General features: G+C 46.4%; 1 protein-coding gene across 9 annotated transcripts in view; it reads left to right on the forward strand.

Annotated features, from left to right (window-relative positions):
- The first annotated feature begins 9242 nt into the window (after nt 1–9242).
- Nucleotides 9243–23236, forward strand: part of DOCK7 (dedicator of cytokinesis 7) — a 106925-nt gene continuing 92931 nt past the window's right edge. For all 9 annotated transcript variants that reach the window (XM_074875853.1, XM_074875854.1, XM_074875855.1 and 6 more), the window contains exons 1-2: nt 9243–9379; nt 19243–19348. In XM_074875853.1, coding sequence (XP_074731954.1) covers nt 9342–9379; nt 19243–19348 — 144 coding nt within the window. In that variant the 5' untranslated portion in view covers nt 9243–9341. The remainder of the gene's footprint in view (nt 9380–19242; nt 19349–23236) is intronic.

Here is a 23236-nt window from a genome sequence, read left to right on the forward strand (position 1 = left end):
GCGGGAGGGCGGCGGGCGCGGCGGCGGGCCCGCGCGGGGCATGCTGGGAGCTGTAGGCCGGCGGGAGACCGCCGCCTGAGGAGAAGGAGGGAGGGGCGCAGCGGGAGGCGGCGAGGCGGGCTGAGGAGGAGGAGGAGGGCGGTGGGGGGCCTGGCTGCCGCGGGCGGGCCGGGCTGCGGCTGGAGACGAGCCCCCGGAAAGGCGGGCGCAGGGCGGGAGGTCCGGAGGCTTTGCGCGGGAAGTCCAGCCCCGCCGTCAGGCCTCGCCTGCGCCATCACGGGCGGCTGCAGCGCGCTTACCCCTCACGGCCTCTCCAGCTGTCGCTTCAAGGTGTTCTGCTTTTTTTAAAAAATTATGTTATCATTTTAAAAATTTTTGTGTCTTTTGACTCCACTGCAGCAAAATGGTTCCCAAATCTCCCAAGTTCTCTGGGGGCCGGTAGTACTTAAATCTCCAGCCTAAACACATACGTGTTTGTTCACATGCCAACAGTGTTTCCCAGTTCAACTTCCTTTATTTCTTTTCTAGAAATACATCAGAGTAACTGCATCGCCTCTCAAATCTCCTAGGCTAGACGTGCTGAGGGGTTTTGGGGGTTTTTTAGTCTTTGTGAAGTAGGTTCTTCATTATTCTGTCTTAAACTGCTTAACAATAATGATTAGCCGTATCAGGAACCAAGGGTTTTTTTAAACAACACAGGATTTGGGAAGGATGTGACTTGAATTTCTTGAATGTCTGGAACTGGCGTTTCTGCTCAACATCCCCATAGAAGGATGCTGTCCTTGCATTCTCCGTGTACTCAGGGCTCAACAGCACAAGTTAGGGTTCATAAAGAAAGTTAGGTGGTTTTTTTCCATTTTGTGATTTTACTGCCTTCTGCTGGTCAAAAGATGATCAGACTGAGTTTAATTTTTTATAATCAGCACATGATTATGACATGGGATCTAAAATTAAGCTTCAGGACAAATACCAACAATAGACGTTTCCTGTATTTCATGTTGGGTTTTGTTACATAATCTCATGGATATATTTCACGTAGTAGGGTCAATCAGTAAAGAGGATCGTAGGTATTAATGTGCAAAGCAGATGACATCTTGTTTCAAAGGTCTAGCTAATGGCTTGAGGTGGGGATGCAGGAGATGACCTTTCTAATCCTGCCTTTCATCTCACTGCTTGCCCTTGCTAACAGCACTTCATTTCTGTGTTTCTATGAATTAATGATCACAATCCTCATCTCTTGTAGGAATCCTTCAGACTAGGAGCAAGCATCTCTGTATGGCAGAGTTATAGTAGCAACACTACTGTGATAAAATTTTAAAAATCCTGAAGAATGGTCACATGTAGTTACTATTGCTTTTCAAAACTGGAAAGGAGAGGTAATACGCAGAAAGTGGCACACACACACCATATATGTCTTTATATTCCAAGCAAAGATAAAGATTTAAAAATAAAAACCATGCTGCTGTTTGTCCTAAACTCGTGAAAGACTGTGGCACCACAATAGTGGGTAATCTGTCAGCACAGAAGGAAACAGGCCTCCTGCCTTCAGAATTTTATGACCTGTTTAAGGAATAATAGTTCTTTAAAGTTTCATCTTTGCTTTTATTCTCAAAGACAAAGATGAATGTGCTTGTCTGTTTGCGTATGGTCTCGAATATTGAGAGCTGAGTAGCTAATGTGGCTTGGATTTGGCTAAATGTTGAACAAAGAATTATTCAGTTGATCAGATGAAATGGCTATTCCCTTGCCTGAAATTAGCTGCCTGCACCTTCCTGCTCTGAAATTTAATAACCATGCCCTGATTTGATAGGCCACACAATATGCCATCTGGATATACATTGTAAATCCCTCAGGCAATCAGGTTATGAGAATGAAGATATTTATTTTCTGCTTTTTGCATCAGTCAGATCATGCAAAACAAAGCTTTGATTGCAAAATAATTACTCAGGCAACCATAAATAACTATGTGTAAAGAGGTAGTTTTCTTCACATTCACTAATTCCTGTTTCTGTAGGACAGATTTGCAGAGGGAGTGGGAGAGAACATACTGCATTCAGCGAACTTCTAACAAATGTCACAGAGTTTACACTTTCCACATTTTAATGGCATAAAGGCCATGCAAACCATCTTTGAGCTCTATTTGTGCTAAATTAAATTAGTACTAGTAAGGAAATACTTAAAATCTGTGTTCTTGGAAAATATAATTCGTCTTTGCTTTTTTTTAATCAGTAAACCAAGCAGGTAACGCCAAGAGGCAGCATCAAGAAGACTGAAAATTAGGGAAGATACTCTCTGCTTTATGGATCTTAGAGATACCATGGTTACACAACATTTACCCACCAAATACTGCAGAATGGTAAAATAGCATCGAATTGATGAGCAGTCAGGGGAATGAAGCTTCTACTCCCGTATCTGCCACTAGCCTGCTAGATCACCTCTGGGAGGTCATCTAAGCATTCATCAATAATCTGCAATATATTTAGGAAAGCCCATTAAACATTTGGCCGACAGTATGTGCTTTCCAAAACACCCGTTTGTCTGTTGTTTAAACAGAGCAGACCTTGGGTCAAGGAGCTGTAGAGAAGGGAATTTTTCCTTGTTTATTTTTAGTTTCATTTCCTAGGGAAGTTAGCCATCTGTGATCTGTTTCCCTCTGGAAAGTTTTGAAACCGCTCTACAATTTTATCAAGTTTGCAGAGCCTCAGAGAAACTAAATACCTCCAGTTTTTGCAGAAATAGCTGCTCGGGTAAAGAGACTCTGGAATAGGATAAAGGGAAGACGCTGTGTTATTTCTGCTGCTCACAGAACTACTTGTTAAAGTAGGTTACAACGAGGTTGCTCCCACCCATTTAAGAACAAAACATTTCAGAGTTTCTGTGGAAGGGTTGAATGCGCTTAGCAACACTACTGGAAATGGAAGGGTTAGATAAATGATGCAGAGCTTTATAAAGATGAGAAGCATTATTGATTAAAACCTAAAAGCTATGACAACTATTTCATCTCTGCAGCAGACTCATTACTCCAGAACATCACGGGTTTCGCAAAGAAGTCGGGATCTTCAAGGTTAACAGTCAATGCATGCGCGCTGTAAAGCAAGAAAGCAGCATGGAAGCTTGAGGAATTCTTTCAGAGGACAAAGGATTCTCCCAAGTTGCTTCTTGAGATGTTCCCACCTGCACCTGACTATGCTGTCTGCTGAGGTCCTTCTCCAGACTAGCCTCACCTATTCACACCAGGCATCAATCTACTCAGCTGTGCCTGTGGAAGCACCCATGCAGTCATTTGTGCACCATCCTTTCAAGTAGTAACCAGGATGAAAGAGGCAGAGGGAGCATACCCCCTCACTGGATTGCCGTTGAGGTGTTTGTCTCCCCTCATTTAGCCAGCAGGCTTCTGCTCCTACCACTCACTCCACGCAAAACCAGATTTTCTTAGTCTATCCCAGGACTGGGCTAGAGAAGAGGAGGCTCCAGTAGGATACCTGTAAGAATCTGCCACTGCTACCCTTAAGAGCTTAGTTAAATATCTGGAAGAGAAACTAAAGAGCCCATTAGTGGCATTTACAAAGTATTAAACTGGGAGAGATTGAAAGCTGAAAGCTGTGTTCAGGGTAGAAACATAAACTACCTGAAAACGGTAAACATGATCAGAAATTAATGGGAGCTCAGTTGGGAAGACTGTGAGTCCTTCTCTGAGAAGATTTAAGTTCATGAACCCACCTACTAAAATGAAGAAATCGGAAGGTTATAATGCCAGGAGATAAAGAATAAAGGCAAAAATGAAGCAGACATCAAATAGTGGCATATGAAGAAGGCTGCAGAAAGGCTAGTGCAGTTGAGGATTTGAATTTCCGTTTCTCCCTCAAAAGGACCTTTTCCTGCTGTAGAAGCATGAGTCTGGCCAGCATTCCTGCCGCAGTGTCCGCTGGCCTGCCCAGCTGCTCCACCTAACATAGAGGAGGTACGTCCAGGAGAAAGGGGGGAACCAGACACCGCTGCTGCTTCCCCCATCTTCAAATAGCAGCGGTGCCTGGAACTGCTGTGCTTCTCCCTGGGAGAGGAAGCGGAATCCTCCCACAGGTCAGGCTCATGGGCTGGGAGATTCTGCTCAAGGCAGAATGTTTTACACACAGCTGGTTTGCTCCGTGCAGCAGTTGATATGATTTGATTTGGTCTCCAGAACTACAAAGTATCTCCCTTGCTTTGCTGCGGGGATCCCTTGTCATCTTCTGATGTCAGGGATGAACACCACCGTTCCCTATCAAAAGGGTTTTTGAAATGCTGCACTCAGGGCACCTTGGCTCTGCTTCCAGCTCCATTGTCATTAGCTTTTGCTATGCCTGACTTGAGCCAGCTATAAAAGAAATAACATGGATGTGAGGGATGTCGTAAAGGCTGCAGGCACTCAGAGAGTTCTTCCTCCTTTGCTCTCCTAGTTTCTCATTTCACCCAGCAGAATCTGGGCACTGGGCAAACGAGGCTGCTTCTTCTTGCTCTGAGAACACCAGCATCTTCACTCTTGCCATACATGTTTTGAGAAGATAGTTATGCTTGTACAGTTTACATTACATCTTTAAAGAAATTTGCCAAGAGAGGCAGAGATTTGGCCCCTAATGAATTCAGTTCGTTTCACTCAGCTGCCAGTAGATGGCTCTCTGAATTTGCAGTCCCTTATTTACTACGTTGTTTATTGAATTATGTTGGACACATTTTCAGTGGAAAATGTTTTCAGCGTGTTTGCTTTGAGGAAGTTTACGTAAGAAGAGCAAGGAAGCAATGGATTGGGTAAATAGACTGCTAGCAAACAACACACAGGAGCCGTTCGCTTTTTGCAAAATGTTTTATGGCTACGATCTGAAAGATTTTTCTTGTGCAGGACCTAATCTTATGATTATCAAGCTTGATGAGTTACATATGTATTCACAGGTTGCATTTATCCAATTTAATTATAACCGAGTAAAATTAATTCTCAGTCATGTATTTTAAAGGATACATGTGGTTTACAGACAGGTACCCTAGTGAAGCGATCGAAACGCTCCTTCGTTCACACCCCTTCAGTGGGAGACATGTTGTTTCACAGCTGGATGTGTGTTAATAGAGCACCGTGTCTAGGCCATGAATTTTAGATGGGTGCTTAGCCCAAATACAGCTCGCAGAGGGAGACTCAGCTATTCATTCCTCACCTTTTTGTTACGTGGTTTATCGGAGAAGACTAAAAGGTGACTTTCAATGTGACAGTCCATGTTTTGATAAATTGCTGGGCTTTTCCCCCCTGTCAGAAGGGAGATGCAGTAGCTACAGTGGAGACGCATCCCCTTTCATAGTGTCCCTCAATTCCCGGTGTAGTACACACTCCATCTTTGCCCTGGTGAGTACTAATGCGTCCAGGACAAGTGAGGATCACCCCCCAGCTTCTCAGAGACCACCTACCTGGAGCAGCAGATGCTTAGTGATGGTGTCTGCAGAAATGGGCTAACTCTTTGTGGGAGATAGCAATGCCTTTCAAAGGCTGATGCATTCTACCGTTGGAATCCAGTGTAGAACAAGCTAGGTTCTTTCTCCAGTTTCTAAAACATGATGTAGAATTATGATGTGTTAAGGCAGAGTTAACTATTCAGTACCCTCATAATGCCGATAAAGTTCCAGGTTTTAAATTGGTTACTAGAAGTATGTAACCTATATCCAAACATTAATTTAAATTAAGTTGGGCTGTATGGAGCTAGTAATTGCAGCGTACACAGTCCCTCCACTGAAGTTAGTCTTGATTTGTCTTCACCCTCATTCAGAGATACCAGTCACCCTTGAGGACAATACATAGGCACAAACAACTTTATGAAAAATAAGCAGCCTAACACTCCAAATACATCATCAATTGCATACAATTTCACCCTATTTTAAAATAAAAGAGTTCCATTTTCTACCGCAGGCAAAATTTGCCACACAACAGTTGTTTTTTATCAGAGGAAGCTGCTAGCTCCTGAAGAGATGCCTGGAGAAATTTTTTTTGCAGACTGAAATTACATGTAACAGGTCTGTGTGTCCAATGGGTCATATTCTCCTCTTTGCAAAGCATGAGTTTGTTTCTTCAGACAAAATGTTTCCTTCAATTAATTCTCTTCACTTTTAAGATGAGAAAACAAGAGGCAGAAAGGTTATGTGACTCACAGTGCCTGTCAGTGGCAGCACTCACCTTAGTACTGGAAATAACACAGTGACGCCACAACATCAATCATACTGACTTGCCAGCGATATGGAGGCAGGATTTGTTGATACCGTGAATTTTAGTGTTTGGCGTTACTGGATTTATAATGGCAAAGGACTGCATTTTTTTTCCCCTTGTATTTCTTCGCTTTTTCCTTGACTTCTTTTGGTTGATGCTCCATACACTGCAAAATTTAGAGTTGATCTACAGAAGCTCTTGGTTCCCTTTACAAGGTCGTGTGTACATTTCTACCCACCTCAGTGATCTCTTACTATTTAAAGTCATTGGCATGGACTTTGTAGACTTTTGCTGGGCTGTTACTATCTGAAAAGTAGTGAGGAATCTTTGTTATTTTTCTGAAATTCACTTGTTGATGTTGACTCTTAAATGAACAGAGGGATTTTGTTCATATTTAGACCAACTATATGGAGAAAGCCTATTCATCTGCCAAGCAATACCCTCCCATTGAGAGCACATAATGTATACTGTATTTGATAGAGAGCTATTTTATACCCATTTTGTATCTTTGAATTGGAAATAATTGTATTTTTTCTTTTTGTATATACATGTTCCACATTAGATAGGGTGGAGTTACGGGTTTTTTTCATCTCTGTTGATACTTCTGTACATTTATATGCTTTCAGTGAGATGAATCATTCATAAAGAGGGGGGCGTCTGTCCCCTGCTCCATTTTAGCTCTGCAGTGATGATCTGCAATTAGTGCAAAGGCCCTTCACAAGGAGGAGAGACTATTGCGGTAGTTTAAAGCCTAATTGCTCCCAGTTACTGTCCTGCTCTTCCAGCGAGGCTGTGGCCTCTCTGGCAAGGGTGGCAGAGCAGGATGTGTGTCCCCACCTCAGCTGGCAGTTTCAAACTCTGGTATCCACACACGGACTTTCCTTCCTCACAGTTTCAGATGTCAGAGCACATCTGTCGGGCGCGGCTGAGGTGCAGGTGGTTGCCTCCAGCACGGAGGTGGGTGAACGGCTGGAATCAAGTCTGCCGGAGCTCATCTGGCCACGCTCTAAACTGCATAAAAAGTCAGAGAAGAGCAGGGCACTGACAGATGAGCAAAGGTGACATCAAAACTCTGCAATCAGTTACCTCAAGCCGCTGTGCTGTAGACTTTGGAGATGTAGGAAGCAGCCGACGTGCGGCTCAGGCGCCTGTGCGGGATGAGGCAGGCAGTGGCGGTGTGGGTGGCTGTTTCAGGCTCATCAGACAGAGACCTAAAGTCACCCATGTTACTACTGCATTTTGAAGTGTACCCTTGGTCTTTAAACAGCCCCTGCTAACAAATCAGTTGTAGAAGGCTATTAAATAAGCTGTACATAGATTTAGGGGGTAATACTGAGCCGACTTCACGTGTCCCACAACTTAAGTTCTTCTGTCTGTGGTAGTAACTGACAGGAGAGGAAAATGAAACCTAAAATCCAAGGGGTCTCTGAATTGACCTATGCTCTGCATGTCTGGGCTTCTGGGACTGGACTGCTCTTTGCACCTCGTGGCAGTGATAAGAATTTCCCTTCTCAGAAGTGCAGGATTCCCCATTTCGGTATAAAGAGTTCGACAGTGACGTTTTCCCTTAGGGCAGGACTAAATTAGCTCTCCTGCATCTCAGCCTGATGGCCATTTTGGGAAGGAAATTCCATACAGGATGGGAAAGAGGAAACATTTCTGGTGGTCCCTCATGCTTAGGTCTGTGTGTGAGAATTTATTCATAGAATCACAGCAGGATTTGGGTTGGAAGGGAGCTTTTAAAGATCATCTAGTCCAACCCCCTGCTGTGGGCAGGGACACCTTCCACTAGCCCAGGTTGCCCAAAGCCCTGTCCGACCTGGCCTTGAACCCTTCCAGGGAGAGCCCAGCCACAGTTTACGTGGATGTACGAAGGTAAAAAGCTCACTGCCTTATCCTGTCCGCCCCGTGTGATGGACTCATCCTGGGTGCCATTCTACATGCAGGCAGTAATCGAAGAGCAAAAGTCTTTGTCTTGGCAGACATTTGTGGGATATTTTCTCCTCTCCCCCTCAGAGAAGAGCGGCCCTTTCTCTGTGACATACAATAGATCTTTGCTTTGCAGTGTCTCCATCTGTGTGCACGTGTGTGCGTGCATCTGTGTAACGCATGACAGCACATTTCTGCAGCGGGCCACAATCTTACCCACATGGGATTCGCTTTATATATGCACAGAGTCTGATTAACTCCAGTGGGATTACTCACATATGTATATATTTGCAGATTTCGGGGCCTGACATTCCCCGTGTAAACACATACAAACAGAAAAGCAGAATAATTATATGCAGCTGGAAATCAGCGGCTTCTGCTAGTGGAAAAATTGGTGTACTCAGATTGCAGTTGCAATGTGCTAGAAACATTCACACAATGCAAACAGATGGAATCGGATGAATTAACACTCGCTACTTTTGGACACTTCCTGGATTACTATTAATAGTTCTCTGGTATAGATTAATGCACAGCATATGTCGTGTAACATTGACTTTGAATTATCTGCTAGAACGTGTCCTAGGCTCAATCTTTTTTTTTTTGAAGTCCCAAAATAGTTTTTTTTTTTAACTCCTCACCCTCTCTACCTCCTCTTCCCGTTCGGACAGCACGTTTATGGAGGGTCTGGTCGTTCATGACCTGTTTGGTTTGGAAAGATGGTTACACTACGCCAGCCATCTTCTAAGTCACCCTTAGGGAGGATTTTTAGCCTTTCTGAAGGAAAAGTTGGTAGATAGAGGGTAGGATAGACCCAGAGCCCACTGTCATCCCCGCGGGCGCGTACAGCGGGGTCAGCAGTGCCGACCCTCCGGACCATACTCTGGGCCGAGGCCACCGCTGCCCACAGCTTCCAGCCGAGCTCCGCAGGTCTCGCTCCACACCGGGGCGGGGGGGCGCCCGGCGATGGGCCGGGACCGGGGACCGGGAGCGGGAACGGGGAGCGGGGCCGGCCCCGGCCCGCCCCGCCGTATGTCTGCGAGGAGCGGCCCCCTACGCGGGAAAGGGGGAGGAGGCGGGCGGGAGCTGGGCCGGCTGCGCCGCGCGGGTGCGCGCCTCCGCGGAGCATTACGGTGCCCGTCCCCGGCTCCGCCAGCGCTGAGGAGCGGCCGCGCGGAGCCCCCGCAGCGCGGCCATGGCCGAGCGCCGCGCCTTCGCCCAGAAGATCAGCAGGTAGCGCGGCCGCGGAGCGCACCGTGGGGGGGCCCTGGTGCCGGGCCCGCTGCGGGGAGGGGTGGGCTGGGCTGCCGGGCCCGGCTGGCGCGTAGTAGGGGGTGTGCTGCGCCGCCACCGCCGCCGCGCCCCTGAGGGGCGAACGGGCCCGGTGCGGCCCGCGGGTTCCCGCCGCCCTCCTGGCCTTCGGGCCGCTGACAGGGCGCCCAGGCGGTGGCTGGGCCGGGCCGGGCCGGGCCGAGCCGCAGCGGGGCCGGGCCGCCGCGCTGGGCCTGCCGTGAAGAGCCCCGGGCAGGGTCCGCCCAGGCCGGCGCCGCGGGGCTGCGGTTCCCCCCGTCTGTAACAAAGACGGGGCGGGGGGGGGGATGCGGCGGTGTGGGGGGGTCCGCCTCAGCGGTGTCGCTTCCCTGGGGGAAGGGAGCGCGGAGCGGGAGGGGGAAAAAAAGGAGAGAAACTGCTGTTTAATTCAGCTCCCCGTGAACAAAGGCCGGCCGGGCGCATTGTGCAGTCCCCTCTCGCCGCACAATGGGCGGCCCGGCGCTCCCGGCAGCGCGGCGAGTGTTTTCCTGGCGGTGCGCGGTGCCGGAGCCTGCCCCGGCCCGGGCTGCCCGCGGCGGCCCCCGGCCCGCCTTCCCCCCGCTGCCTGCGGCGGGCAGCGCCGGGGCCGGGCGGCCGGAGCCCTGCCCGGGCGCTGCACCCCGTACCTGGGAGCAGCCAGCCTGCCTGCCGGCTTCCTTGCTGCCTGTGAAATGGAGAAAATAGTTCCCTTCCTTTTGTGAGCGATCAGCTGCTGGTTAATGTTAGCACAGCTCCTTGGAGGTGCAAAGCCATTTGGTGTTAAACGTTCTTGTATTTTACAAAGTTTGTTTTCTTTTTTTAAAAGAGGAATATTTATAGGAAATTACCTCCTCATACCAGGTTTCTGCAGGTCTATATTCCGAGCTAGGCGTGTGGTTCCAGGTGGGAACCGCAGTTTTTTTCTTTGCAGGTCAGTCCAGATAAGCTTTGGTGAGCATGGTGCCTCTCCTAGCCGTGACTAGCAGCAGAGTGAAAGCGGGAACCATCAGCTTCACTAGTGCTGTTCAGGAGGCTGTGGACAGTAGTGGAAGGAGTATCATTTTCATGCCATTGAATGAGAAAACTGTAGGTATAAGTCGTTAGTACACAGTTAGAGAAGCTGTGATGGAGAAGGGTCACGGACAAAGAAAAAGGAGGTCAAAAGGAAAAGGCTAGGTGGGAGGTAGAGGAGTGGCATCAATCCACCCCACTCAGGATCTGAAAACAGGGGTGAAAACATTGCTCCTCTCTCGTGGTTCTCTGCAAACTTTGATGTGTGCCAGCCAGGGGTTAATGTGACAGACTAAGGTCTCAGGAATGGAGAGAGGTGGATTTGCTGCCAGACCATTTTTCCTGGTGCTTGATTGTAGTCATAGAAGCAGTCACATGAGAGACCCAAGTGCTAGAAGTGAGAGTGTAAGAGTTCTGCAGCCCTGGCAGGAAGTTAAATAAAATGGCCCTGGGGTGACCATTGTGGGTGCTCACAGTGTTTCTGCCTGCGGCCAGGCACTAGCTTGGTGTGAGTCCATCAGTCAGTAGCACAGATGTGCTACCTTTGTGTACCTTTTGATCTAATCCACTCGGGGTGTTTTCAGACCAGCCAAACGGCAGCAGTGTGTGTGCAGGCAGAGGTGGTCTTTTTGACACGTCACATTCATTTGTGGAGTGGAGTTTACTGTTCATGCAGGCTGGAGAAGGACGGGGTGGTCTGCAATGAGGTCAGCTCCTCCCGGAGCAGGGCAGTTGCATCTCCAACTCGTTTCTTTTGTGCTTAATTATAAGACTGCTGTATTTCTCTTTAGGATTTCCCATACTGTAGTGTTGTTTTCTGAGAAATCTCAAGTTCATGGGCTGCACATCCAGTGCATATGAAGGCAAAAACTTGTGGGCAGAAGAGATGTTGTACCCAGAGCTGCCCAGTCTGAGCTGTAGCCCTTCTTGTGCTGACACAGAATATGCTGCTGTGAATGTTACTATTTCAGAGGATGAGAGATTCAAGCAAGCAGCATACGGAAGTCCCAAGAGCTGTGTTGGTGGCTGCTGGAAGCCCTCCCCAGTTCCATTGTTTAAAGAAGAATAGATCCATCGCATTTTCACACTCTGCCCTTGGGTTTGGCTTACTCATCGAGGTAGAATAGCATTTGTCTTATTCACAGGAAATAGCCATGCTGCTCTTGGTTTGCCTGATAGGGTGTCATTCAGATGGGATGTAATTCAGATCCATGAAGGTAAATTGCTTCAAGACCTACCTGCCAAGCAGATGCAGCTTCTAAGCTGGTTATTACAGTAGTGGTAGAAAAAGAAACGTGAGATTGGCTGTTCTGTTTCTTAGAAAGAACACAGATGTGGTCTTCACAGCTGTGATTTACTGCCTGTGCTCTCTTCAACCAGTGCGGTGCACCTCAAGGGTCTATGCAGAACTCCAGTGCCACGGGGTGCCTGTTTATTGCTACTTGAATCTTTAAATATTGGGGATAGCAGCTATCTGTGACTGCTGCAGCAGTTTCAAAATATCTTTTTCAGGCTGTCTGTTACAAGGTATCTTTCTGACTAGGTCTTACTGCATTTTTGTTGGAAGGCTTTAAACTAGAACAGATTTTTAGCCTGAACTTTGGCCATCACATGTACATAGTAATTACTCTTGACTCCATCAGAAGAAACGCCTGAGTTAAACTCACTGTAATAGGTTAGTAATGCCTGAAATCTTGCCTGAAATTGTTAATTTTTAATTTGAAATATATCGGTATTAAATTTTTTTGTTAAACTATATTGGAACATGTCCTTCTGCAGCATCATAATACTTCTGTAGCTGCATGTACACTATTGTTTCCATCTCAGTGTAAGAACAGATGTACTTCTACTTAGTACCCCTGTCCAGCTCATGTGGTGTTTGGGGGACTAGAGGAAAGCTAGCGGAAGGCTGGATCCACACTGGCAGAGATAAAGTTCACTCATTAAGATGTCTCAATAAAAAACAAACAGTCAATACGTTATTCTTGAGGAACCAGCTAAGCTGCCTGTTCACTCTCAGCAGGGTTGGCTGTTCAGTACCAACCATACCGAGAACCATGTCTGGCCCCACTGAGCACTCACCCCTTCACCAGCATTCTCTGTTGCATTATCCCAGTACATTTTCTGGGTATGGGGCCCAAGAAATGGGACGTAGAAGCCCCACCACCAAAAAGGTTAGTTCTGAGTTCCTGAATGTCCCAATAATCGAAGTGTGTTGTATTCCAACACTCTGGTCTTTCCAGGGGCAGGCAGAGGAAAAGATGTGCAGGTTTTTTAGAGTTCAAATACAGAAAAAAAAATCACCCTTTAAACATCATGCAAGGTATATAGTTCAGGCAAACTCATGTAGCCTTTCATGTGAGCCCCTGTCTCAGTGCCTTGTCATTGCTCTTGGACCATCCTGAGATTGGGTTATCTAGGGAATCCAGAACTGCTTCTTTGGTCAGACCATCACCATTTTGAAAGTGTCTTTCCTTGGGAAGAGTTTTGCTCTTCCTTTACTGCTCCCACAATTAAAGAGGATCCTTCTGACTTGGAATAACATACCTGCCTTAACCTCCATTTTGCTATGCATTTCAGCCTCACACAAAGCCCAGAGTGTGATTTTTACCACTGATTTATCTTTCCTGTCCCCAGCTCTCCATGAAGTCTGGAGAAAATTGTTTTCACCCTTGTGGGTACAGCCCCTTCTGAGGTGCTTCTGTGTGAACGGGAACCTCACGGTGCCATGAGGCACTGCTGTCTTGGGCTGGGGGGTCTTCAGCAGAGCCCTGGCTGAAAGGGGATGACCCTGCTCTCAGACATTTGGTGATTTGGAAATTCCCCATCATCCTGGGCTCTTACATTGTATATGGGCAGATTTCTGGAGTAATCACAGCTTGTTGTCTTTATGGTTTTAAATTGAGGGGAAAACACTTCTGTTCACTACATTCAGAGCTACTATCTTACTTCTGCTGAAGCTCCCTTTACACTGATGGAGTACCGTAAAAGGTGACTTGGGAAGACTAAATTTACATTTGTGTTCATTTAGAGCCCTTTTACATTGCCTGAACGATGTGTCAGGGAGACTGACAGCCGCCTTTGCCCTGCCTCAGGGTAAACAGGGATGGTGTGAAACCTGCACCCACTGAAACGGATGGCAAAGCTGTCACTGGCTTCCACGAGCACCGAATCAGGCCAGAAATGTAGTGGTCTCAGCAGGATATTCATCGCAGTTTATTCTCTTCCCACATCCAGATGCCATTTGCATTGTCAAAACGCTATCACAGATAATTGGAAGGACTTTTAACAGAAACTTCAGAGCAGCTTTTTCCCATTCTCCAAAAGTCACGTTGTCTGCCCCAGTTCTGCCGTTGTGGATGTCTCGTGCGGGAGTCGGCAGCACTCTGGGAAGCCTGAGAAAATCTCTTGACTGCTTAAAGCAAGCAAGAAGGCAGGGAGAACAGTTCATCTCCATGGCTCCGCTACAAAGCTGCTTCTTTGTACAAGGCTTCCTTGTTTGGTTGGGTTTTTTTAATGTGAGCTGTGACTTTGATCTCTCCTGAAGAATCCAGTCCTGTGGTGATTTTCACAGTGAGGTATCTTGGGAGCTCATTCCCTTTGCTGCTGCCTAGGGGTGATACTTTCAGCCTTAATAATCAAATATTACTCAAAGAGCAGCGTTGTATGGTGTTTTCTGTTTTAATCAATGGTAAGGAAAAAGGGAACGTGTTGTGTTACTTCTGTGTTACCTCGCAGCAATCAGGATCAGGCTGGGTATTTCCTCAGCTTCGGGTTGTAACTCAAACCCACGTCACTCAAAGGGGAAGGAGCTCACTCTGAAGGAAACGGCACCTCGTGTTTAGGAGGAAGGCTGCATCCAGGGCAGGGCAGCTCAAGGCCAGAGCTCTCCCTCGAGCAGGTTCTGTGTCACGTACCTGGTGACTCACAGTGTGGTTCCAGCCTGGATGGAGCAGGCCTGCAGGCGGGAGAGCCCAGGTGAGCGCCTGGGGACAGACAGACTGGTCATCTCAACCCCAGCAGCAAGACAGACGCAACCGGCTTTGGGGATTCAGACCCAAGCGTAGTGGTACAGTAGGGTGGATGCCTCCAGCCACGTGCGAAGTTGTACGCAAGTGAGCTGGCTGAACAAAGGGGGATGCTTTCACTTTAAAAAGTAAACTATGTAAATACAGTTTTCTCTGCTGCTGAGAGAGAACAAGCGGCTTCGCTATGGAGTGGTGCAGGGACCTCACTGTACCAGGCTGTCTTTCTCAAGAGGCAAAGGCTCGCTCAGTGTAGAGTCACTGCACGTGACACACAAGATGAAGAACAGGCAGGAGTAACTGTATTGTAATTGGCGGGATGGGGAGAAACAAACAATTTGCATTGCTCTTTCAAAATGGGAAGGGCTATGGAAAAGAGACTTCCTCAAATCACTGCAGCAGATGATCTAGATGACTGTATCTTGACCCACCGTTTCTGTGAAAGGGGAGTTCTTAACCCTCCTTGGTATAACTGGACAGGTCTCGGTGAGCCTTTTCGTGGGAAGGCAAAATGGAAAAACTGGTAATTCCAATATGCTGCTTACACTAAAAAAAAAAAAAAAGGAACAATTTTTGGTTTTGACTGTGTAGGCTGCATAGAAACAGAAATGATTTTTGTGTGTAGTTAAGAAACATGGAAGTGCAAACAACTGATTTAATTTTATTTGCAGCTCAGAGTACTTTGAGAATGACCAGTCTTGTTTTGCTTTAGAAGCTGGTTCCAAGGGGATTTTTTTCCCGCTCCTTTTTTTTTTTTTTCTTTTTTTCTGTGTGAACCACACGCAAACACAGTAATTAACCAGTGAAGAAGGTCAGAAAGGAAGTGACTAGGAGAGATGTACTTTAAACATGGACATTCATGAGGCTGTGGACTGTAATTAACTGGAATGTTTGTCTAAGGATCCCAGGTTACATGTTGAATATGAGATAGTTATTAAAGAAGCAGTTTTTTATTTGTCCTTTTATTTATCAAGAGCTTTAATGGCTCTTCTGTTCTGCCAAATGGATTTTTTTTTTCTTTCATTTTGAGTCTATTTTGAGATTTATTTCTCTCTTCTGGTTGGGTTTGGTGTAATACACTTTTTAACCTAAGTTGGGTAGGAAGCATAGCTTCTAGTTAGAAATAGTGTTCAGGGTTATAATATAACATGAACTTACCGGTCATGAATAGATGACGTTTGTCATGGACAAACAGCTTTTGAAAATGGAGGAGGAGAAGGGAAGTGTATTACCAGTTTTGGGGAAACTGAACCTTTGTGATGAAGCAGTGAAAAAGCAGTCCTAAAAGTAGTCAGCTGAGGTGTTTTCTTGACAGGAAAATACTAATTTGGTTCTATAAAGCCCTGGTCAGGCCTTATCTGGAGTGAGTGATCAGGATGAAACAGGGTGTTAAAAGGAGAGATTGCCAACTGGAACAAATTTGGAGAAGAGCTAACAGGCTGATCAAGGGAACAGAGGGCCTGTTGCAGGATCTGACCTTGCTTAGCCTTGCAGAAGGAAGGCTGGGAGGGATTAGGACTAATTTTTGTGAATAACTTACAAGTAGGAAGGAGAGGAGGACTGCTGAACCTAACTGATGATGTTGGCACAAAACCAAATGGCTATAGATTACCCATAAATACACTTGGTGATCACATTACATTAGAAGATGGTTTCTAAACGTCAGAAGCATGATGCTTTCCAGCAGGGGAAACAGTGTTCAATACATTTGTGAATGCAGAGGTACAGAAGGGTAGCCAACAAGAGCTGTGGGTTAGACTGCAGGCTTGGAGTAAGTTGTAGTAAGTCCTGCAGACTCAGGAATTTCAAGGTTTAGGCAGTAGCCAGTTAGTTCATGCCGGGAGAGGTTTGATTGGTAATTGTGAAAGCTGGAGAGGTAGGACCACTTAAGACTTTAAAGCAATGATGGTGTCTTGGTCAAACTGATTGGAGGTTGTTCAGTTCTGACTTTCTGTGATCATGCTTCAGGGGAATCTTTAATATCCCGTGAGGTTATTAATGGGGCAGCAACCTGGAGCAGCCGTCGATGTACAGCACATGGTCAGAAGCTGTGTTGATCAGTGCTGCCCTTTTGTTTTACCATGTTTCTTCCCCTATTGTATCAACTGACCTTTTCAGTGGGGGTGATGTTGGTCACTGTAATAGCATCCCTGCAAACTCTTAGTGTCCCTAAACAATGCTGTAATTACAGCTGAGCTTGCTTCTGCTTCAAGTTGGGATAAAGCGCAGTCATAGCTGGAGTTAGGGGTGTATTGACAGGCTGTGCTCCAAATACAGCACAGCTCCCAGCTGCCCAGAGCTGCCCAGCTGAGGCCAACACTCAGAAGAAGAAAGGACTGAGAACCTCTCGGGAGTCTGTCCCAAAGCATGTCTCAGGTTCATAAGGAACCAGCTCACGCAGGAGCAGCTGCGCTGAGTAACATGGCTAGGCATCGGCTGTGGTTTCACAGCTGAGGACAGGTTTCCTCCTCTGGCTCTACTTTCCATCTGGAAACAATGTATGTCTCTTGAAAATGGGGAAAGATTTTTAGTTCTTCCTGCGTTGTGCTGCATGGTGAAATGTGGGTTCTGATTTTTCCTGCCAGCCACGCAGTGAAGGGCTCTCTTCTGTGTATCGTCAGGAATTGAGCAAAACACGCACCGAGTAAGAAATCGGGTTTAAAGCAGAGCTTGTCTGCAACCTGCGGGCAAGCTTTTAAATCTCATCAGCCACAGATGCGTAGTGTTTTCCATGCCAAGCAGCCATTTTAATACATTCCAAATTTTCCTATCAACGCTAGCAGCATGCGTGGTTTGTGCTCATGTGTGCGTGTCTGTGAGTGTGTACGTGCACATGGTGGGAGCAGGGAAGATGGTTTTTCCGAGGGCGATCAGACAGCCTGAATGTTGTCCGTCCCCAGCGGGAGCTGTTTGGTCTGCTTTCAGAAGCCACCCTCCAGAAGTGAAAACATAGTCTCCTGTGGATAAAGGCAAACATGAAGCAAATGACTTCTTGCAGCCAGAATACATAAAGCTTTTTTTTTTTCTCCTTCTGCAGTCCACTTTTTTAAAAGACAAAATAATGCTTCCTCTAGCTAATCTTACTCCCGTCCTCTGGCCTGAGGAAACATCTGCTCTCCATGGTAGGCTCGGTTGTCCCAACTAGTTCCCTTTTAGAGTTCCCTTCTCTTCCATTGACATCAGTTGCCTCCACCTGCTCCCATTCCTGCACACCAGCATTCACTGCAACAGCAGTCCCAAAGCTAGGAGCCCACCCTGATGTCAAGGTTTTTCTCAGGGGAGGTTTAAGCATCTTTCCTTGACGGGATTTTAGCAGCTCATGCACCATGCTGATACACAGCACATTCCCCTGAGTGGGATCAGGAGTGAGTCTGTTAGCTATGACTCTGTCCCCCCAAAATTGCTGATACAGCAGGAAAAAAAAAAATCATCCGTGTCCTGGCAGTCTCTTCCCCTGTCTTATGCACTGGCCAGTGTCTCTTTGGAGCTGGGACTTTGTTCTGGGAGACAGAGCAGACTGCAGTGCTGTGATGTGGTGAATGACAGCTGGGAGCGGGTTTGCTGTAACTTGGTTACTGACTCCTGGAGAAGAGCACTCGTGTTGCTGAGGTCCTGTAGACCAGGGGTAGTCAGCAGGTTGTCAGCAAAATGTTTTTTCATGGAAAGAATCTGGGCTTTTGGTTTGGCTTAAAACAGAACCATTTCCACTATACTCAAAAAGTGGACTATCCCAGTTCTAGTGCTGAGGTGAGCTGCGGCTCGCTGCCAGGTTATGAGATGGAGCACTGCGATGGTTGTGTTAGGGCTTGACCCATGGCTCTTTGTTAAGACAGTCTTTGACTATCAGCATTTCGCTCTCTGATACGCTCTTCCTTTGCCAAGATGTTCCCTTGGGGGGTTTACCTAACTGTTGTGTTTTCAGGCTTACCAGTGGCAATGTGGTTTACCCGCGGAAAACAGAAAACCCCAGAGGGGCACAGTGTGGATTTTACACTCCAGGCATGGAAGGATAGATCTGTGGTTTTCCTTCCTGGTGAGAAAAGTTGCCCAGTGGTGGGATTTCTCTCTGGCAGAGACCGTAAGGCACTGTGCCCTGCCAGCTGGTGCGTTGCATCTCCCCTCTCCTAGTCACCATAGTCCCATCGCTGCCTTTCCCACGTGAAAGGGAAGCAGGTTTTTGTTCTGGCCCAGCTGGTTGTTTCCCGTATGTTGTTCCCTAGATGTTTCAACCCACCCTACCTGGGACTGCTTTTCTGCCCCAGAGCTGGGTGTTGAAAGGGTTGGATATTGGGTGGAAAGTGGCCGCAGGTCCTCATCTCTGTGACTGCAAAAACCAAAAATAGGCAAGGGATGAAGATGAGAGAGCAGAAGGAGCAGATGTGTGACCAGGGTTGGAACTGCCAGGGGTGTGGAGAGCACTGGAGGAGATCTTCCCTTGGTAGGAACTGGAAAGAGCCTGCTGGGAACAAGTTTATTTGTGCTTAGTGTCACGTGCATTTTATTGCCACAGATGTGCACAAAAGAGCAGTTCACAAAAGGGAAAAAAAAATGTAATTGCTGTTAAGAACGTGTATATGCAGCCTTGCGAGAATTTTGTGACTCTCTGGGAATTTAGTACACGAGCTCTGTTCTCACCGGCCGGTGACACCCATATTCCAACCAGCGCACTAAATATTTGGTTTCATTCCAACAGCAGTGTAAAGCATATTTGATATATCATCTTCATTGTAATTCTTCTACAGAGATAATGTTGTCCCTGTCTCGTTTCAGAACTGTAGCTGCTGAAGTCAGGAAACAGATCTCAGGGCAGTATGGAGGGTCTCCCCAGCTTCTCAAAAACCTCAATATTGGAGGCAGCGTCTCTCATCATACAACTGTAAGTAATGCTTGGAACATGGAAGACTGAAGAAGGTGCGCATAGTTTTTTTCATTACCATTTTGAAAGAAATTGCAGTGCTGACAGGTTGTTGACCTAAGCGGCCTTGATAATACTGAGGAAAGTAATTCTATGCAAAACCCGTTAATTTTGGAGGTCTCTATCTTGCAAATCAGCTGGTGTAGCTGGGAATTTGTGTTTCCGCAGAATCTTTGTAGGACAAGGGGCTCTCTTGACCAGATATTAGTTGTTTTATCCCAGAACAGCCTGGACTGGGCGTTAAATTCCACGTGCATGTGTGGTTTTCTCTATGAAGAGCTCTTTGCAAGCTCATGCGCTTCAGGTAGCAGTTTTCTTGTTTCTTGTCACTCTTGAGAGTGCGACCACAGCGGTTCATCTACTCTTCAGAGGTATTTTAAATGTTATTGTGAAAGTTGAATGTGGTTATTTCTCAGGAATGTATATTTACTTGCAAGTTTACAGTCCACTTTCAAGAGCAGCTGAAATGTAGGCCACATTGTCAGAATCACCCTTTCTGAAGTCAGATTATCTTGCATGGCCTACTGGTAACCTTCAAAATTTATTCAGTGTGGTGGTAAAAATTTCAAGAGTGCAGCAAACTTTTTCAGGCTGGAACTGTATTTTTGGAAGTGTTCCTCTGATTTGGGTTGTTGCTTCGGGTCATAGCAGTTTCTTTTGCAGCAGTCAACTTTGAAAACAAATATTATAGCATCTTGTTTTCTTCAAAGAGGGTTGATTAGGTCAGGCTGTACTGGAAACATGCCGAGTTTGATAGTCTGTACAAGTGTTCTGAGTTTACAAGAGTTCTTGTGTTTTGGAGTAGGGTCTTGTAGAGTTTCCTCAGTTCATGTACTGCTCTGCATCCAACGTAATGCGTTGAAGCTTTCTCATACAGAGCACAAGTGCGTCCCTGGAGCTAGTATCATCTCAAAAGGGATCTCCAAGACTAAGTTGACCCCTAGCTTAGAAGATTGACTTCGCTGCAGGCTGAAAGTTCATCCTTAAGGAGATCTGGCTATGCCAGAGTCTCTGGGGATTGAAGAGGGCTGGAATTCCTGTCATTTCCCTCTGCATCAGCTGTGTGAGCACAAGGAGAGCTGAAGGCTGGCTTTGTCAGCTGTGTGCCCAGCCTTAATGGTGAGTGAGCACGAAGGAGGGGGGGTTAATGAGAGCGGTGTGTCCAGGGCTAATGCTTTATCACAGCAATCTGTAGGGGTGTGGACCGATAATGCAAAGCCCTGACTTGGCAGTTCTATATGATCTTTTGCATAATCCAGTATTAGGCAATAGGGAGGGACCCCTGCTATTAGCGGTGTCGGACTGGATGGAGCACTCAGGGTCGCTGAATCCACTTCCCTGCGTCACTGGATAGCTGAGGGATAGACGCCTGCTTTTGAAGGACCCATTGCATGTCTATCCCACAAGCTTCCGTGCCTCAGCTGTTGTCTCGCATGGGGTTTCATCTTGGAACAAGTTGGCTGAATTGCCTTTTTACTCCCCTCTGCTTTCCTAAAGCGAGTCTCTTCTGTGTACCTCTCCAAGCTGTTCCTCAGCCAGCCATATTTTTGATAACTGTTTTCCCTTGTACCACCTCCTTTCACTCTGAATTGTCTCTTCCACTGTCTCTTCCTATTTCTAAGGTTTTTCCATTCTGCCATCATCAAAGTGTGCATGCTTAAAGCTTCAGTCCTGTTGATCTTCACATGTAATTCTTAATGCAGGATCAGATTTGTTGGTCACAGTATTGTCAGCCCTGTCTTCAGTTCTGGTATCTCTCATTATCCTGTTGCTGTTGTGTTTTGTAGTAAATATATACAAGAATCTATAAAAATCCTGGAAAAGGTTATGCTGACTGGGAGCAGGCTCTGAGCCTTTCCTATCAAACTGCATTGTGTGATGGTTGATGTGATAAGCTCCTGGTTTGTCGTATTAAATTCTGTGCTAAGCAGAGATGCTCTTCAGAAGCATGATTAACATGGAGCGATAGTTTGTAGGAAATAGTCTGTAGGAAAAGTATATTTAGTTAAGTCATGAGTCTATATCCCGAGGCTGCAGAATATGGCAGAAGTTTGCTTGTACTGAATTTTGGGTTAATTTCTCTCCCTTAGGCATCCATCAGAATCTGCTGTGCCTGCCTGTCCTGGTTTGATAACAGACATTATGCAGAGAGGAAGCATTACTGCTGTGATGCTGGAAGAGCTGTTTGCTCTGGAAAAGTTCAGAAGTTTGTGTGTTGTTACACTTTTACAGAGAAGAAATAGAAGGCCCTGAATCTATCTGCATGGCAGTTTTGTGTAGCCATACTGGTTTGAAAACTTAGAGTAGGGCGCATAGTGTGGGTTTAAATAGGAAATTTATGCTAAAATGTATTTTAATAATGCCGTGTGATTGAGTTTCATGGGAGCATCTCCACCATGGCAGCAAGTTGTGCTGTTGAGTGTGCAGCGTGGAACTGGAGGACTTTTAATGATAATGCAGATGTGATCTCTCCTATCCAGTGCATCTCGCTCATCGTGTTGAGCGCTTCCACAGATAGTTATGATGCAGATAAGGTCAGCACTGGTTCTTCATTGACAGTTGCCAACAGTAGCTGCTTATGGTAATTCGCCTGAGAGTCTGATCACATGCAGTCCAGCGGAGACATTTTTATGGAGAAATGCACACTTTTGTGAATGAAGGGCCCTCAGCACTGTGCTCGGTTGGGCCTTTTGTTGACTGAAGCCAGCGCAGGGACTTTTCACGCTCAACAGCCTTGCATGTGGTTGAACCTAGGATAAATGCAAAAACCTGTCAGCTGAATTTTAGCAAGTCTCTTCCCTTTTGCTTCACGAGCAGCAGACAAAATGCTGCCAGAACTGTTTCTAATTTAGTATTTGGTAGAGCTGGGGTGAAGACACTGCTTTCAAATGACTGTACAGGAGCTTGCAGTTTATTATTGTCAGCCTCCACACTTCTGCCACTTTAGGAGCAGCTGATTTTAATTGCACATTCCTGAAACCACAGATACAGGTCCAAAGCCTTCAGAGGCTTTTTCTGTATAACCTAATGTGCTGAACTGGGACTCCTTGCAGGATGAAGTCCTTGCAGCACTGAGCTTTTATTTTTGAAATCCAGAACAGAAGGCACTGACAGTTTGTTACTGAGAAATAGGAGCTGGTAAGGTCTTAGAGTTAGATGAAGGAGATTTTAGTTTTGAAGTTACTTTTGCAAGTCTCTCTAAATGGACTGTGTGTTTGCACCTCGCTGTTTGCCTTCTGGGTTGTAAGCCACCTGCTGCGCTCATCTTCGGTGCATCGAGAGGTTCAGTATTCCCTCGTGGGAGCTGTGACTTCTCACCACGAAACTCACTGATTGAATGCACTGAAAGCAGAGAGCTTGCGCTTCCTTTCAAAGAATTCCCTAGTATCTTGCAGGATAGAGTATTTGCTTTGTTTATTTGATGAACCGGACTGTTTACTATGGGCTATTATAATCCCGCGTGACTAACCACTTTCTTTTCTTTCCAAGTTTATTTTTTCTGTTGAGCAATGCCTTCTGCTATGCTATGGTGCTTGTTAACTCTGCTCACCCTCTTGCCCTGATCATTTCTGCTCATCGCTGCATGCTGCAGTGTGACAGAGGCCTGATTCCTCTCTCTGGATTTCTACAGTAGTTTTACCTGGATGAAAGTGGATTGTTAGAGATTAGCATTAGTTACTGTTGAAGCCACCCAGAGCTTTCGCAGAGTCGTGGTGTGCGTGCCTCAGTTTCCTGTTTAATGGGTGTTTCTTACGCTGCTTTGGTGTAGGAAGAGCAGAGTTTTGGTTTGTATCTGCAAATGGACTCGTAGTCTGTTTTGGTTTTTTTTTTTTTCCCTGTGTGTGCTGT

The sequence above is a fragment of the Strix uralensis genome, chromosome 8, assembly GCF_047716275.1.
Source record: "Strix uralensis isolate ZFMK-TIS-50842 chromosome 8, bStrUra1, whole genome shotgun sequence".
Lineage (NCBI taxonomy): Eukaryota > Metazoa > Chordata > Aves > Strigiformes > Strigidae > Strix > Strix uralensis.